Here is an 18,043-nt window from a genome sequence, read left to right on the forward strand (position 1 = left end):
GAAGCAGGCTGGCCTGTGCCTGCATCAATTTTTAGGTCAGAAGGTTGGTGGGTTTAGAGCAAGGCTTGGAATGGGAGCTTATATGCAGCATGAGCTGGGTAGGCCCAAGCCCCTTAAGAGAGATGAAATCCCCGGCTTCTGTAGGTTGTCTTTAACATGAGTACCATAGTAGAGAATAAACCCCAAGTTTCATGGCTGTGAAGAAAATTATGCTATTTCTGAAAACAGCTTATTCCTCAGGGTCAAGCTTTGGGGAGAAAGAAAACACAGGGAAAGGTATCTTTATTCTCACGTTTAAAGTTTTTCTATGATGATGCATTAACAATACAAAAATATTTTGACTACTACAATGGTCCTTTTTTCTCAAAACTTTCTGCAACACTACACTAGAATACATGATCTTTGGAATCTGACAAGCCAGTGGCTAAAGTAGGAACTAAAGGCATTTGTTGAATGTACGTAGGTACAGGGACAGCCCTTTTTCTTTGGATTCAGGCTATGTACAGTGAGGAGGCAAAAAAGGTTAAATTAAAAAGATTTTTTTAAAGGCTCAGGGTTGAAGCTTGGCTCATAAATGGGTTAAATTAGGCTGTGGTAAAAACTCAGTATCTACCCCTAAAGGTTTTCTGGGCTTATTGTTTTGGTTGTAATAGTCCTCATTTCCACAGAACCATAGGAAATCTGAAGCTGGCCTGGTTTCATGCTGAAAGATAGACACTGGCTGTCACAAAAGGTTGGGTTTGCCCTCACCACTGCCCAAGCGGTGGATGAGCTGGAAATGGATCCGTGACAAAGGCCCTCAGAATGGGGAGGGATGCACACTGAATTTGGGGCCGTAACTTCTTTGAACTATTGACTACAGCCACCAGTAACAGGCCTTGGGGCTTTGGTATCAGGGCTTCTTAGGCGATTTGAGTTTCTCAGGAATCATTTCCAAGTAATTTGAAGTAGAGAGCCAGATTAAAGTAGTGTCAGGTTTTTCTGTTGCCTAGGGTGATAAGATTTAAACTAACCTGTTCATCCCCTCCACTTATCAGCTCCTGAGAATTCGGCGGGATTCCTCTGGTCCAGCTTAAAAATGGTAGCTAGTTTTCTGTAAAACGTGGCTTTCCCAGGCCCTCAAGAGAGAAGCACTGTCGTCTTGAGCTTTGTGGTTGTGACCAGGCTTACATGTTTGATAAATGAACTCATTCTTGGTCCATGAAGTGTCTGGTATGGGGAGGGGTGGCAGTGGAGGGGGCGGTGAGGAGGCAGGGTAGAGAAAGCAGCTGAACTCGGCGTAGTCCATCTATGATCTATAGCAGGAAAGGAAGGGAGGCAGGGGCATCTGGCTAACAAGACAAATGGTAAAAAGATGCAGGCTGCCACAGGCACAGGAGATGCCCCTAATCAAATGACAACACAGATCTGATGCACCACTCAGAGCAGTTTGAATTGATGGCCCCAGATTCAGGCAGAAGTTGTGCAGCCTCTGAAATCTCCAGCACCTGGACCCTAAGAAGGAGTTAATAGGGCCCCTGATCGGTTTCCATGTGCTTTGGGGCTCTGTTGCTGCTTCTCAAAGAGTGGGTCCCTGGAGGAGGCCAGGTGTCCTGTGCATGCTAGGCTGCCTGCCTCCGAAATTCCTGTTGCTGTACCTGTGTACTCTGCAGGGCACTGCTGGGGGCCCGTGGGGACCCAGGGGGCTGAGAGGCTGAGTGCCGCAGAGAGACCTGGTGATGTAGGTGCCGGTTCCGCAGGGCTAGCAAGTAGTGCAGTAGGGAAGTGAGGCAGCAGGAGGTATGAGGGCGAGTCCTGGGGGACTGGGGACCCGGAGCAGCCTAGAGTACTGTCATCGGAAGGAAAGGGGCTGGGGCAGCGGCCTTCTCCGGGTAAGTACCGAATGCATTTCTTTTTCCTCCTAGGAATAGTGAAGAGAGTTATCTGTAAACAGAGGGTGAATTCATAGTCACACACCACAACCAAAAAATGCTGTCCTTGCACAGGCCTAGCTGACCTCTTATGCCCTCTCCCCACGGTACTTGGATGTGCTTATCCTTCAGACCTGAATCAGCACTGCAACTCTGCTGGGCCTGGCCCAGACCTGGGACAGGTGCAGTTGCCAGCACAACCACATGGTGGCACAGGGACCTTTTGTAGTTGGACCTGTGGGCTGCTTTGTTTTCCAGGAGAGCCTTTGAGCCTCTGCATCATGTATGTTTGGGGGGCTCAGATCAGCATTAAGGCAAGGGGCTCCAATGCTTGTGGCTTTTTGGGCTGAGCAATCTCAGGGCTCAAAGCCAGGTTAGGAGTAGAGAAGGGGAAATAGAAATGAACAGTGATTCTTTGAGTCTTCTCATTCATTCTTATTGAGTTCTGGGCCACAATTTGTCTCAGATTGTGGAATGGGTAAAAAAGTAGGACCTTCCCTGAGGACAGGGTTGCCTCCCATCATGTTTACATACACACGCACACACATATTACCCAAGATTTCTCTTTACCCTTTGATAAAGGAGCATGAGGGCACTCTGAGGGGTTGCACAAATATTCCTTAGTCAGTGAACTAACTGTCTAGCCTCAGCCTTGGCCCTATCAGGCCTGGCATGAACCTAAACTAGGCAACTTTTAGCCACTTGATGTCATATACACAGGGATATTTTCTGTTATGAGGTGAAACCTTTGTATGATCCTTTGGTTAGGACAGCCCTCCTCTCCCTTTCTCTCCAGCCCTCTGATCTCAGTACATACAAAATGGTGAATCACTTGGCATCCAGGTTACTCATGATATTCTCTATTATAGTTACCTTATTTTTCTTAGATTTATGGGCTCAGACAGGGATCTCAACTTGAAGTGATAGAGCTGGTTGGCCATTGACTTTTCAGGCCTGAGAGCAGGGGCAGAGGCCACCTGAATGGTGTGAGGTTTGGCTACTGAGGACCAACTGGGCCTGGTTAGCACCAAACCATCATTACCAGAGGATCCTAGGCACCAGAACTACCTTCTTGAGTCTGCCTTTCCTTCCCTTCTAGAACATTCTGTCTCTCCCCCTCCTTCCATTTAGATACAAGAGATCTACCCTACAAGATATGTCAGTATTCATTCCCATTCTTAGGAGGCAAAGGCTCTACAATCTGCAGGTATCCTATGGGGCTTGGAGGGCCACAGGAAGGCTTATATAAGCCCAGCAGAACATGTGCAGAATCAAGGAAGCAGCTTGAAGCAAAGGGAAGATGGTGGTGGGGACAAACCCACCTGCACGGACCACACCAATCCGTCTGCTGGTTGAGGCCAAAGCGAGCACGGCATTTCTTAGGCGAGCCAGGGTCTGCTCACAGCCATGCCAGAGGGGCAGAGCAGGGCAGAGGGCGAGCAGGCAGGCAGCAGGGCAGAGCAGGGCCCAGAAAGAAGAGGTAACAGTGTTAGCTAGTCACAGATACCCCACAGCCCCCACAGGCAGAGGGCCTCTCCATGGCACAGCCAGCCCCAGTGGGAGCCCTAGGGCCCAGAGTCAAGATGTTTGGAAAGGCGGGCATGGTGCCCAATTGGGCAGAAGAGGCAGTGGGAAGAATGGTGGGGAAGAGAAGGGACCATATCAGGCTAGCTCCTTTCTGTGGCTTGAGGGGCCACTTGCAGTATGGGAGCTGTGGCAGAAGAATCCAGGGATGCCCATGGGGATCCAGATCCAACCTCTTCTTCCTTAGGGCTGCCTCCACCCCAAAACTCCCATTTTATTTTTCATTTTTGCAAATGCTCTATCTGCCTGACCCATATCTCCTCGTGCTGTAACTTAAACATATTCCACACACCTTTCTATATGAAAAGTAAAGCCCATTCTGCAACTTCAGAAAAATGGCTGAGGCCTGCCCTGCCCTGGTTGTAGCATGTGGGGACAGCACTGTTGAGAAAGTCATTCATAAATGTGGATCAGAGTTGGGGCAGGAATCTATCTACAGGAAAGAGACTTGCAACAGAGTGTGGGCTCCCTGGGTCTTCTATATAGAGCACTTCTCTGATCACTTGGGAGTCCCTACAATGCCCACCTAATGCTACCACCCTGTAGCAGGGGTCCTCAAACTTTTTAAACGGGGCCAGTTCACTGTCCCTCACACGGTTGGAGGGCCGGACTATAGTTAAAAAAAAAACCACTATGAACAAATTTCTATGCGCACTGCGGGCCCGGGATGAGTCGGCTGCTAAGCAGAACAGGCAGCGGCACCCAGCGGGCCAGATAAATGTCCTCGGCGGGCCGCATGTGGCCCGCGGGCCGTAGTTTGAGGACCCCTGCAGTGTAGTGTGTCCAGTGCATGTGTAAGTGCATGGATACTAGGTTTTTTTTAAAATGAAATTTTTTTTGTGTGTGTTTTTTAGAACCTGCAATGAAAAACAGGGTTTGGGAGTTGGGTACAGTGTGATAGAGAAATAGCTGGCCACCAGCCAGCAGGCTGGGTGATTACTGGGCCTAGGCATGGGGCCTGGCTCAGTCTCTAGACAATCTGCTGTCCACCTCAGAACTAATCAGGATGCAGTGTTTGGGTTTAACATGGATCAGACGATCAGTTCCTCACTAACTTTCCCTGACAGGCAAGCTGTGAGCAGGGTAGGGTTAGCCAAGGCAGTAGGGGGTGTGTTGGGCCCACACTGTTGCTACATGAATTGGCTTCTGCTGGTCACCCCTAGGACTTAGTATAGGTGTTCCTAAAGTAGGGATCTGACTTGTGAGATGCCAGGCTTTGTATCCAGAGCCCAGGGCCCAGGCATTGAAGGTTCATGGCCAACTACTCTGCCTCTCCCTCTGGGCTAGAGCAGTGATGTTTGTCACATAGGGACCTGGAGAGGAGCCTCCACTACTGCTGAGGGAAGGCCTCACCTGTGTTGGATTCTTGTTGCTTTTCTCTGGACCGCCTCTTCTTCTTCCCCTGCAGGGAATAAAGGGAGGGATCCTCAGATGTGGGGAGGTGGACACTAATCCCAGTGAGGAAACGGCTGGGATACCTGCAGCCTGTTGCCTAGCCTGGCTCACGCTAGGATTCCAGGCACAGTTTCTTGATTGCAGTTCTTTCTAGGTAATATGAGGCAATTAGGGATTCCTTCTCCCTTTCTCACACTTGTCTCTATTTTGAATGGAAGAGTAACTTCCAGGCCATTTCCTTCCCTTCTGCTCATGTGCCCCAATCAAATACTGGGAAACAGCCCTGAATGGGAATAGATCCTGAGTAGAAAACAGGACACAGGTCTGCCTTCAGGGGTGACTCCCCTTGCTTGATCCTCTCCTGAGCTAGCCACAGGAGGCCATGGACCCTCCTCCAGTCCACCACCTCCCCTCATCTGTGCCTTCAAATAGTCCTTGTTTGCTGAGACTGTGGCCCGGGGCATGGAATCTTGAAGGTTCCCCTACCCATCCCTAATGTGTGTTGTTGGCCACTCACGTAATTGTCCCGCGCTGACCAGCCTGGGTATAGCTGCATGTGCAGCTGCCTCTCCTTGCGGGCCAGCTCGTAATACTTGGCCTGTTCTTCCCGTGACAGTGCGTGCCACTGCAAAGGGGAAGGAGGGGCAGATAGGATGTGTCAGGGAATCAGCAGGCTGTATCACCCCTGCCAGCCCACCTGCCTGTGGCCTCACCCTGCGGCCCAGGATCTGGTTGATGGCAGCACTCTCCTTGAGTGTGCATTCTGCAATAACCTTGGCTCTCATCTCCTTCATGTACAGCATGAAGGCATTGAGTGGCTTCTTGATGGTTGGTTTCTTGGCCTCCTTCTCTGCCTTGGATTCTGCCTGCGTCTTCCTGAGGAACACATGTCTAGATCACTTGGGAGTCCCCACAATGCCCACCTAATGCTACCACCCTGTAGTGTGTCCAGTGCATGTGTAAGTGCATGGATACTAGGGTGTTTTTTTTTAAATGAAATTTTGTGTTTTTTTTGTGTGTGTTTTTTTAGCTGCTCCAAAATGAGTGAGCCTCTGAGTTAAGTAATTTGTTCCTTATAGGAATATTGCAGCTAAGTAAGAAAAGTATGTGTAAGGACTTCTCAGCCCCTCCATTCCTGGCTCAGACTAAAGCCTTGTTTCTCACTCCACCCAATCCCTCCTGCTTCTGAGCCTCCAAAAACAGTAGTCCATGGCAGTAGCTACAAAACAGTTTGACCAAAGGCTTCCTCTGGCAGGACTTGGGCTTGGTGGAAGAAATGTGTATCCTGGCTGACAAATAGATGGGAGCCTGAAGTCTGCTCCCCTGTCTCCCCCAATGCCCCACCCCGCCCCCACACCCCCTCATTCTGTGCCTTTTCACTCACAGGCTTCGATCATAAGGCTGTAGTTCCTGCTTCCCTGAGGGGGGCACAATGGCCGGGTGGGGAATGGCTGCTGGGTGACCAGGTACACTGGAACCTAGCATCAGGGATGGGTGGGTGAACCTAGAGGCAGGAGGAGAGTTAACACTGAGTCAGGTGTGTGCAGGACAGACCCTGGCACACACAGAGGCCCTGCACATTAAACAGATAGGTGAACAGATACCCCACCCTCATTGGCTTGCATACAAGTACACTGATACATACAAATACCTGCTCCCAACACATCACAAAGACATCATTGCAAAGATCTATATATTCATCTTTAGGTGGTTACTAAATTAAGCCCTACATAGCTTTTGAGTCTCCCCTTGTCATCACCTGCCCTCACCAGCTCAGCCTCATGAGCCTGTGACTACCCTGTGTGCTTCCTCATTCTCCTGACTCTTCTAGGATTCTCTCCACCAACAGCCAGCATGACCTTTTAAAAACACCTGAGTGCTCCTGACTACTCTTGCTGAAATTCTCCCTTTGCCTAGAGCCCTGCTGACATATCTAGCCCCATCTTTCCCCCCATTTCCCATCACTTCCCACCTCCAGCCATCCCCTGATACTTAGGAGATGTTAACCCTTTTCATGAAGCTCTCTGTAGTTCATCAAATCTGGCTGAGGTCTCCTTGGGGCTTCCCCATCACCCACAGGGCATAGCCCAATTCAACTGCTGGTGTGGTGTCTATACCTCCTACCCTAGGCGGTGAACTCCATAGGGCTGAAAATGTCTGAATTGCTTGTTCCATACTTTGCATACATCTGTCACTAAGGAATTGAGCTAAATAAAGGGGCTTACATATACACACGCCTCCCACTTTACTTTCTTGCTGTTGTATGGCTACTACTCTGCCTCCTGCTGCTTAACTGGTGTAGGGTCTATGAGCAGGCCAGAGGTTGAAGACACAAGTAAAAAATGCTGCCTCAGCTTGGGCGGAGCTCAGGGAATGCCCAGGAGAATTCTGACTAGCTCTTACCTCAGCAAGGATTCAGAACAGAGGTGAATGCATACAGACCTGCACACGGACTGACTTGCACATGCACAGAGGCAGGAGCATAAGCATACGTGTGCATGTACTGTCCCTGGCTGCTTTGTGGTGCTCTGCTGCACAGTTTGGCCTGGGTTTAGAACTCTTGCAGTCCCTTTGACTTCATTCTCAGACACAAGGCAGCAAGGTGCTGCAGAATGACAGACAGACGGATGGACAGACGACTAGCAAAGGGCAAGCAGTGGCCTGGACATGGCCTTGTGTGGGCATTGAAGCCTGGGCAACAGAAAGCAGGAGCCTGGCTGCAGGGTAGGGGACTCACCTGGGATAGGGGGCGCCAGGGGCTGCAGTGGGGGCAGGGAAGTGCTGTCTATATCCGCAGGAAGGGGACAGGGGATAGAGAGGAGGGCTGGGCCTGTGGTTGGGAGAGACAGCTGTTAGCAGTCTGGCTACTGGCTCTATGTGGGGAAGGACTTCCCTCCATGCTCAGGCCTGACCATAGATGAGAGACAAAATTGGCTTCTGCTTGGACCACTCCAATGTGTGCTTTAAGCATCTGCCACCAGAGGGCAACCTGTGCTGCACCTATTTCCCTCTACAGGCTAGTACTGGTGCTTAAGGGGCAGAAATGACAGCTTTCTCTGGGGAGCCAGCTCAGCAGGCCCCCAGGTCCCTTCCAGCCTAGCCTCTTGAAATGAAATGTCCCTGTCAGTACAGGGTTGATACCTGTCCTAGGGTCTTTGCACTCACTGTTGACACTGTCAGGATTGTTCTCCTGCTCACTTTGCCTGCTTCAGCTCCTGGTCATCCTAAATGAAAGCCCTTGACATCCCAAGCTAGATGAGCTGCCTCTCTGGGTTCCTACAGTCCCGTCAAAGCACTGCTAACAGTGCCTTATAATTGGCTGGCCACTTGTCTGGGTTGTGCACTAATTAACAGTGAATTCTGCGAGGAGGTGGACCTGGGGATCAGCTTCTTCAGCAGTGCTTTTCTGGCGCCCAGATCCTTGCCTGGCAAGTTCAAACCTGGGGGTACTCATGGTTTGTATTCAGAGTGGAACTTTGTCCAAGGAGAATCTAGAAATAGAGGAATCAGCTTAACTTGGATGAAGGGCAAGTAGAAAGGGGACAGGTGGGCCTCTAGATTGGGCCTCTGACCTACCCTGCCTTCCTGGGAAGCCAAGCTTTCCTGATGTTAAGTGACTGTCCCAGGCCAGAGAGGCTAAAGACCTGCCCAAATCACAGTGCGGTTGCTGAGCAAAGGGCCAATTAGCCTGCCAGACACAGCTCAAACCGAAGACAGGCCTTTTGGCCCACAGGCCTACTGACTTGGGGTCCAGGCTGGCTTTTCCTGGCCCAGCCTTAATAGGCTCTCCAAGCAGACTGGCCCAGGGCTTAGGCTCAAGCAGGCACAATTGAGGCAAGGAGGGACCCTGCCTCTCAAGCAACTCAGCCAAGGAAGGGTCCAGCCAGCAGTAGGCATTGAGGTACGTGGGAAGTATCCTTCTGCCCACCAGGTAGCTGAGAAGCAACAACCTCTCTTATGGCCATTCATGCTGTTATCTCCCTGCTCAGGCCTACCTTTTCTTCCTCACATGGACAGTCCAAGATTCTCTCATTCAAGTCTCAGACAGTAAAGCAGAGTTCAAGGGTGACAGGGCTGGGACCGTAACCTAGTCTCCAGTCTTGTCAAAGGGAATATGTCAGGCTACCTGAGGAATGATAGAGCTGCTGGCCAGCTCTGGTATGTATATAGAATTGGCAGCAGGGTGATCAGCACAGGATGGAAAAAAGGACAGGTAAGAATCTAAATAAGAAGGTGCCCCTTTCCCATTGGGCCCACACTCACCAGCTCACAGTGTGGGGGAGCTGTCCCATGCTGCCTGAGGTCAGAGAGTAGAAGCCAGAGATGTCAGAGGTCTGCAGAGGCCTGTGAACTGCAGTGGAGAGGGCCAAGTGAGCTAGCCTGACTCGGAGGCCACTTTAGCTACTTACTGCATTCTAGAACTTCCTGTGGGGGCCTTCTAAGATCCCACCCTCCATGTTAGGGTACCAGACATATGGCTTTGTTCAGGACTACCCCAGTGTGATAACAGTGCTGCATTTACAGGCTAGGGAACCAAAGGCAGAAGGGCTGGGTAACGGGTGACTTGCCTAAGGACACTGGCTGGTCAGTGGCAGAGTTGGAGTCATTCAGGAATGGGAGGCCCAGCCTTGCCACTGATAGTCTGCAACTGGGACCTCTACTGCATCTCCCCCCGCCTCCCACCCCGAGTCTGGGGGAACCTGGCCTGTGGAGCCAGGGTTTCAAGCACCCCCTTTGAGTCAGCAGGTTTCCCACAGTCGACAGTGGCTGATTTCAGAATGACTTTGCCTGAGGCTGAGGTGAATCAGCCATCACAACCACCACTTTCCATTTTCTCACTGGGGGAGGGAACAGCTACAAGTTTTATAGTTAATCAGCTTTACACAGATGCCTGCTCTCATACTGACATTGGGAGGTCACTCAGGATTTAGGTTTCTACCTCAACTTGAAGCCTTTAAATTCTGACTTGGCACCATCTTCCCCAGCCCTCTGGTACCTCCAAGGTCCCCTGATCCACTTTTCTGGCATCTAGGAGGGCCCCAATTTTGCATAGCACTAGGTTCTCTAGTTGTAAAAAGGCCCAGCCACCTGTCTCATTGGGCCCCTCCCCATCCCAGATCTGTACCTTGCTTCTGGTTGATGTCGGCCGGTGCAGGTGTGGGGTGTGGGCTGCTGAAATGTTCATAGAGAGGAGAGAGTTGGGGGACGCCATGGGCAGGCTGACTGGCCTTGTTGTGCTGAAAAAATGAGGAGGATGGATGATTGTGGGGAGACCTGAGGCAGGAAGAAGGCACAGGGCTTGGGGCTATAGCTGTGTGTGGGGGCAGCCCAATTGTCAAAGGAAAATGGGAGTGGTCAAAACCACAGTCCTCATAGGAGGGTGTACCACCCAAACCAGGCTGTGTCCAGTGATCCAGCCCTCCTGCCCACCTCCCTCTACCCAGACTTTGCTCAAGCTATCCCACCTCGTAGAGAGTGTGCACTCAATTCCAGGAGGCACATCTCCCCTGTCCACGAAATTCTTGCTGTCTCCCAGTTTCAGAGATACTCCAGTTTCTTTGAGGCCCTATGACTTGCTCACAGCCTCTAGGCCGATACATCAGGATGTGGTCTGAGGAGCTTTCTTTCCTCCTCCAGCCCCCAGACTAGGGGTCCTGACTCTGACCTGCTGTGCCACCTCAGGCTTAATAGGATTTGTTGACACAGGCAAGAGCCCCCACTCAGCCCTCTAATTCAGGGGAGGGGCCAAGTGGGGCCAGGCTTCCCCCAGGGCCAACCCACCCAACCCCACACTTCCTGTTTGCTCACACCACAGGACTCTTACTTTTCATACTAGTCACATGGATCTGTCATGAGATGACTCAGGCCGAGATGGGGGCTCCCCATGCGACCCAGGCATTGGGAGTTGTTGCTCAGGGCCAAGGCCCAGCTCTGCATATCCTCAGCACACATCTGTATGGGCCAAGGCCCTGGAGACATCATCTACAACTGAGGCCCAACTTCCACTCAGAAAAGTCTGTCTGTGGGGACGCTGGGAGCACTGATGAGTGATTTCTGATCCATGGCACAGAAGGAATGGGATATCTCTGGGGCAAGACAATGAGAGGTTGTGGCCCTGTGGGTGAAATCTCCCACTAGTGGAATTTAGCCCGACTCCTTAACATCTCAGCACAGGTCTCTTTGGCACTGGCTGTTGGGGTCCAGGGTGAGGCTACAGGGAAGATGGGGTATGAACTGCATAGAGTCAAAGTGTGAGGTTACCAGGTGGGCACAGGCTCCCATACCTCCCAGCAACAGTCCTGGCCTCCATCGTTCCTACATTCCTGCCTCCATGGAAGCTTGAGGCTGGGCTATAAATTGCATCCTTCCCCTCAGGGCTTGGGGAAGGTACTGACACTGCCACCTATCAGTCTCCTGCTCATCTGTCCACCAAGAGCAACCTTACATCCCAGAGCTAATTAGCCTGCCTTTTGTCCTCAGGCAGACAGAGGTAGATGTCCCAATAGCAGTGGCTCCTCCTTTGCAACTGGCGTATATATGGCACCATAGCACCTTCCTGAGCTCGATGCCTTACCTCTGACTGGAGCCCTCCTGGTCTCCTTGGGCAGGGCAGGTAAGCCTCCCTCTGTCACTCCCAGGGAGGGCTCTCTGCTGTGAACTTGAGGAAGACTGTGCCAACCATGTTCAGATTCTATTTCTAACATGTGTGGCCTTCAAGAACTTATTACAATATCTGAGTATACATTTCCTTGTAAAATGGAGATGATCAGAAAGTTGTTGTGAGGATAAAAACCAGACAATAAAAAAAAAAAAAAAAAAAAAACAGACAATACCCAAGAGCTCAATTACTTAGGTGTCAGGCAATGAGGAAGGGACATGTAGGAAGCCTCTTTTTCATCCTACAGAGCCGTCACAGGTACAGAGGAAATGCTGCTCATAGTGTTTTCCTAGCCCTCTGGTGCTAGTCCCCACACAGGCCAGACACTTAGGCCTGAATATGCCAAGTGGGGTTGGGGGGCTGAGGGAAGGGGAGTGTTGCCTGGAGATGGCAGGCATGCCTGGCAGCCCACTGGCAGCATCACCTGGGGAGGGTAATGATAGCACCATGCAGTTCCCAGGCCCTGGGTGCTGTGACATTACTGTTGCTGTTCTGAGGCCAGGTTTCCTGGGGGAGTCACGTGCCAATCTCAGGCTTTCTTTTATTTCCAGCACTGAGCTCAGACACAACTGTGACAGTTTGGGAGTATGTGTGGGAATGGAAGTGGGATGTAGGATCATCAGGCCTGCACGAGGCTGGAAAGAGGAGTGGGCTGGGACAGCTGTGGGGTATGAGGATGCATGTGAAATCCTTCATATACTTAGTACCAGTCACAGGTCAGGCACTGTGCCAAACACTTTGCAAGCCCAGTCTCATTCCTATCAGGGTACCTACTGGCTCTCATTTCTCATATCTCTAAATCCTCCCCCAGCTACTACCTCATGTTTCATTCCCCTTTTTATTGAAAACCTCAACAGATCTGTCCGCATTCACTTCTCCAGTTCTCAGCTCTCGTCCTCTCTTCAACCCAGCTAGTCTCTTGCCCTATCACTTCACCAGATGACTCTTGCCAAGGTCTCCATGACTTCCATGTTGCTGATCTTGGTGGTCACTTCTCAGTCTTCATGTTACCTTCATGTCATCTCAGTAGCACTGGACACACTGATTTCTCCCTCCTCCTCGAAACAGTTTTTTCATTAGTCTTCCACAATGGAATTCCACACTTAACCTGATTTTTTCTCTAACTTCACAGGCTACTCCTCAGCTTTGGTTCCATCTCCTCATCCTCTTCTTGACCTGACCCGAAATTGGTCTTCAGCTCACTCCCAGGGTGCTCTCATCCATGGCTTTAAGCATCTTCATCTAATGACTCCACATTTATATCTCCAGCCCTAACTTCTCCTAGGAACTCCCCTCTCCAAATACTTACTCATAAACTCTACTCAAAGGTCTAAAATGCTACCCAGACTCAATATGTCCGAAGTAAAACCTTTGACTTTCTGCCCCAAATGCTCCTTTCCATCTTCCTCAATTAATGGCAACTCCATTCTTCCAGATGATCAGACCAAATACCTTGGAGTCATCCTTGACTCTTCTTTTTCTCTCACACCGATATCCAGTTTGTCAGCAAATCCTAATGGCTCTACTTTCAAAATATACCTAGAATCCAACCACGTCCTCCTTCCTCCTGATCCCCTACCAAGCCCATGCTACAGCCACTTCTCACCTGGATGACTGCAGCAGCCTCCTGCCCCTTCAGCCAGGCCTCCATCTGGCAGCCACATAAATCAGATCACATCCTCCTCTGCCTCAAGCCTCTAATGGCCTTACCTGGGCCTACAAAGCTCTACACGATTAGGCCCCCTCTCCCTCTCTAACCCTATTACCTTGCCCTCTCTTCCTCACACTCTGTGCCAAGGACTTCCCATAGGTACTTCGGCCTCCAACCTCCTCCTCTAGTTACTCCAGTGATAATTTTAAGTGTACCATGAGGTGAAGTGAGTGAGTTGGGAAGCTCATCTCAAGGCTCACTGACCTTTTACTGATCTTTTCACTATGGGATCCTGGGCCAGTTTTCCCCTTGTAAAAGGAGGATGAAAATATCAGCCCTGCCTACCTCACTGGTCACAGATGCAAAAACCCTGCTTTATCTAGAATTTTTAGGAGCTGGAGCCAAGGGCCTATGAAGGTAGAAAGCTTCCTGGAAACCTCTGGGGCCTTTTGATCCTGAGAGGTTCCTAGGATAGTGGTAGCCATACAGCATCAGCCCTGACTAGGCTTCATGGAAGTCAGGAGATTGAGCCTCAGGGTCCACTCCCTCAAGAACTTGGGACCCTGGTGGCAGTCATTCCACCATTACACTGCCTGAGGGCACAAATGCCTGGCGCCCTGGCCCAAAAGGTGGAATGAACACCCTCCACACCACAGGGGACTTCTGAGTCTAAGATCTTGCTTCCGAGAAGACCCTGACATCCAGCCCTGGCTCTGGCTCTTCGGCACTTGGGGCTGAAAGCCTGGCTTCTGGGTGGGCAGTTCTGACTCTGGGAAGTCTTAGGAGCAGAGCCTAAGACTTCCAAGGTGCCAGCTCTAGGAAGACAGTCCACTCTACCTGGAGCAAGGTTGGGACGGAGAGGTGTTGGCTCCACAGCAAGTTTCTGGGCAAACCACCCTCCCTGAGGAGGGCTAGAGCTGACCCTCCCTGGCCAGGCTGGTTAAGCCCTACGTTGCAGCACAGCTCAGGCTAGGCCTAGGAAACCACAGAATTCAGCTCGGCCTACAGCCTCTGGCCTACTATGTGTGACAGGAGCAGTGGGGTGGGGTGTGGGGCGTTGTCTGGTGGACAAAGGGTTCATCCTGTCTACCAGCCTTCCCTGGGAACTAGGGAAAAGCCTCATTAAACAGGAGCCTGCAGCCAAAGCACAGGAGAATTGCCAGGTGGGCAGGGGTAGGGCAGAGCCTGCCAGCAGCTGGAGGCCCTGAGGTGGCCAGGGCTCCAGGGTAGGGCATTGAAGGCCTGGCCAGTCCTTCCCACGTTCATGCAGGCTGCCCTTCGGCTTCACTCTCCAACCCCCTCCATGCCTAGTGGTGGTAGCCAGGGGGAACTGTCTGGCACAGGGCCCAGCGTCTCATACCCCTCTCAGCTAGTGGAACGTCCCGCTCCATGGCCTCAGCACAAGGTTGTCCCACGGCCAGGCTGCCCAGACAACTGGGTGGGATTGCCTAAGGCTTGGGTTGTGTATGGAAGCCCAGTGACGGGAGCTTCCCTCCTCTACCTGGTGTTGACTGTGCCCAGCCTCCAATGGAAGGAGGCCTGGGTCAGTTGTCCCCACCAGACCCTGAGCATCATGATGGTGTAACCTCATCTTTCTTACCTCTGAGGGCAGTGTGTTGAACACAGAACGGGACACTCATTAAGTGCTCACAGCAGGCTAGACTGTATAAATGAATGAGAGACTCAATAGCAGTCCATAGTCCTTGATCAGGACACTCTAGAACCCGTTCTTGTTCTTTGCCTTTGCCTGTATTCCGCTCTTCCCCCAGAACCCCTCCCCCATCCTCCCAGATGGTTCTAGCACTCAGACCCTGGGGCTGGGAGGCCATGTCTGCTACAGTCTCAGCGGAGATGGTCCTTCCTACTGCTGCATTGCTCTTACTGCTCTTGCCACGCCGAACTCAAAATCTTGTCCCAGAGGTGGTCCTCATCCTTCTGGGGTATTTTCATTAGCCCATGGCTAGAAATTCCTTACTGTGGTGCCCCAGCATGCCCTCCTCTCTTCTTGAGTGGGATGCAGGCAGGAAGGGGCCCAAGGGCAGGGCTGGGCAGGCACAGGTGGAAATGAGGGACTCCTGAGGTAGTTGAAGTTGAGCTCTGCTCTGAAGTTGAGCTTGTGCCTGGCTGGCTCCCCCCTCCCTTCCTAACCCCCCCTTAACTTCCTGCAGGCTCAGGTGAAAAATAAACACAGTCGGCATTTTCCCTGCAGACCGCAGCGTTCTGCTCACAGGCTGTGCGCACCCTGAGAGCCCTTGCCACCGCCAGCAGAGAAACTCCCTCGCCTCTGACGGTTGACTCTGAAAACCCCCAAACGCTTAAGCCCCACAACACTTTCCCAGTGAAGAAAGTTGCTGCTTCCTCTGCCCTCAAGACAGAGGTTGAGGAGAATGTGGGGCTGACCAGTTCCTCCCAAGAAGGCCTCCCTGTGACAGAGGCTGTGTCAGGAAAAACACACCCCCCCCTACCACCCCCCCCACACACACCAGAATTCTTAGTTGGTTGCTATTGGCAGACATATTCAATCAAGATATATTTACTAAGCTCCTACTGTGTGCCATGCAAAAGAATGTTCCAGGCTGAGAGAACAAGCATATGTTAATGACAGGTGAGTGTTTACCATGTGCTAGGCATAGCTCTGAGCACCTTACAGAGTTCAACTCATACTCCTAAAACAAACTTATGATATCAGTACAATTATTATTCCCATTTGATGGATGAGGAAAGTTGGGCACAGAGAGGTTATATAGCCTGCTCAAGGTCACACAGCTAGTAAGTGGCAGAGCTTGGATTCTACCCATTGTACTGCAAAAGTTCTATGGCTATTATGGACAGAACAAGGGGGAACAAGGGAGGGAGTCCCAGTCCTAAAGCCACTGTCCCCTTTCTCCAGCCTGGTTGGTCAGAGTTACCAGAGCCAGTGATTCCCTGATCCTAAAAATGTTCCAGCAGGTTCCTGTTATTGGGGTTCTGGGCACACCCCCTGGCTGCCTGCAGGTGATCAATGGACATGGCCCCCAGAGCCCTAGCCCACATCACTATGGCACAGCCACATCCCAGCCATGCCCTGCTGCTCAGGCCTACTCTTCTCCTACCAGGTCTTCCTCTTAGCACCTTTACTTATTCCTTCCTCCCTCCTCACAACTTCCTGTACTTCCTTCTGCTCTTTGCCAGGCTGGCTCCTCATACTGACCTCAGGCTAAGGGTCACTTCCTTGGAAAGGACCGTGACTTGGGTGGGGTTCCAATAGCCCAGCATGCAGAGATGCCCACTTGGTCAGAGGTCAGCCTGGAGAGCCTAGAAGGCAGAATTGGCTTGAAAAACATCTCTTCCTGTCCAGGTTCTGAGCATAGTCACTAAGACTTGTTGAATGAAGGCCTCTAGAATCCCCAGTGCCCCTGAGAATCTTTGCATGCCTCACTTATCTGCCAGGAGCTGACTTCATTCTCTCAACTCCTGGCTCCTCGGGGTTCCCAATGCCTGCTGTGAAGCTAGGGAGAGGTCCTTGGGGACAAGCCCTGAGAAGGAGTGTCAGATCCACACCTTGAGCCTCTGTTCCTTCTATGGCAGGGCCTGACCAGACAGAAAGGTGGGCTATTGATAGTTACTGTTCTCTCCACCAAGGCACAGAAAAGAAATCTATAATAATAAAAGCATAATATGCTAAATTAGACCGGACGACCTACTGGATGAAGCCGTGGATGAAGCTATGGCGGCGGGGGCCAAGGCAGAGGCAGCCGCTGCAGTGGTGGGGGCCGAGCCCCTTGCATGAATTTTGTGCATCAGGCCTCTAGTAGTATAAATGTCACATGTGATGCCAGACAGCCACTCTCATCTCTCCCCTCCTTTCATTGCTCCAGCCACTGAGGGCTGCTGGCCCTGAGGGCCATGCTGTTTCCTCTGCCTGGAGAACTCTCTTCCTCTTGGCTTATCCAATTCCCATCCATCTTTCAGGACTCATCATAAATGAGACTTCTTTCTGGAAACCTCTCCTACTCTCCCCATTTGAGCAGGAGTCCCCTGCTAAGGCCCACTGACTATAGCACTGACTTGACTTTGCTGTGTCTATTCACCTGTCTGTCTTCATGCCCTCCCTGAGGTCTAAGATCGTATCCTGCTCTATTACTATTATGTAAATTAAAGCTAGGCCCTCAAAGTTGTGTCTCTAGCACGGTGATGGGTGCCCCACCCAGTGTGAGCCAGTGTTTAGGGAGATGTGCCAGCACTGGACAGAGCACCTTGGCTGGAGCTGGGCACAGGGTCAGTAGCTCACAGGAAGATGGGAGTAGCTGAGGCCAGTGGTTAGAGTCAGGGACATCCTGCCTGGCACCTGAGACCCTGAACCTCCTCCTACCCTGACTTCTGCCTGCCTGCAATACCTCTGGGAGTCAGAATGACCAGACAGAGCCAGGGCCACCACTAGTTCAAATGGTACCTTTGTGCTAATTAGAAAAAGTATCCCTTCCTTTGAGACACCCAGGCCCATGCCAGGACACACGATTTGGGAAGCATACTGCAGCCTGGGTTTCAATTCCTTGGCCCAACTCCCTAATGATTTTGGTTCTATCATAGTAGCCCTACTCAAAAGGCCCCCTCCAGTTCACTTCTCTTCCCCACATTGCCAGGAGCCAGGCTTGTCAGCTCTGAGCCAGGCTCCATCCATAGCCTGGCCGTGAGCATCTATTTACTCAGGCCTTGATCAGTTCTTCTGGACTCCTCTCCCAGCTCCAGGCAGCCCCACAGCTCCCTCAGACTTTGTGTCTGGAGCTGGGGTCCACTGTCCAGTGCCACTGGTGCTTAAATTAAGTGCTAAGGATTTTGGCCGGTTGCTGAGTGGGAAGCTCCCCC

General features: G+C 51.5%; 1 protein-coding gene across 6 annotated transcripts in view; it reads right to left on the reverse strand.

Annotated features, from left to right (window-relative positions):
* Positions 1 to 1,785: 1,785 nt before the first annotated feature.
* The window catches only part of TCF7 (transcription factor 7), a gene marked incomplete at both ends in the record, with an annotated part of 32,226 nt that continues 15,968 nt past the window's right edge, over positions 1,786 to 18,043 (reverse strand). For 2 of the 6 annotated variants that reach the window (XM_080672844.1, XM_080672843.1), the window contains 8 exons: positions 1,786 to 1,900; positions 4,848 to 4,896; positions 5,407 to 5,514; positions 5,603 to 5,765; positions 6,274 to 6,393; positions 7,627 to 7,719; positions 9,153 to 9,240; positions 10,015 to 10,126. In XM_080672844.1, the coding sequence (XP_080528970.1) occupies positions 1,821 to 1,900; positions 4,848 to 4,896; positions 5,407 to 5,514; positions 5,603 to 5,765; positions 6,274 to 6,393; positions 7,627 to 7,719; positions 9,153 to 9,240; positions 10,015 to 10,126 (813 nt within the window). Of the gene's footprint in view, positions 1,924 to 4,847; positions 4,897 to 5,406; positions 5,515 to 5,602; positions 5,766 to 6,273; positions 6,394 to 7,626; positions 7,720 to 9,152; positions 9,241 to 10,014; positions 10,127 to 18,043 lie in introns of all 6 variants that reach the window. The other 4 variants (XM_080672847.1, XM_080672845.1, XM_080672846.1 and 1 more) reach the window with 3 other exon arrangements.

This window comes from Plecotus auritus, assembly GCF_963455305.1.
Source record: "Plecotus auritus genome assembly, chromosome: 6".
Lineage (NCBI taxonomy): Eukaryota > Metazoa > Chordata > Mammalia > Chiroptera > Vespertilionidae > Plecotus > Plecotus auritus.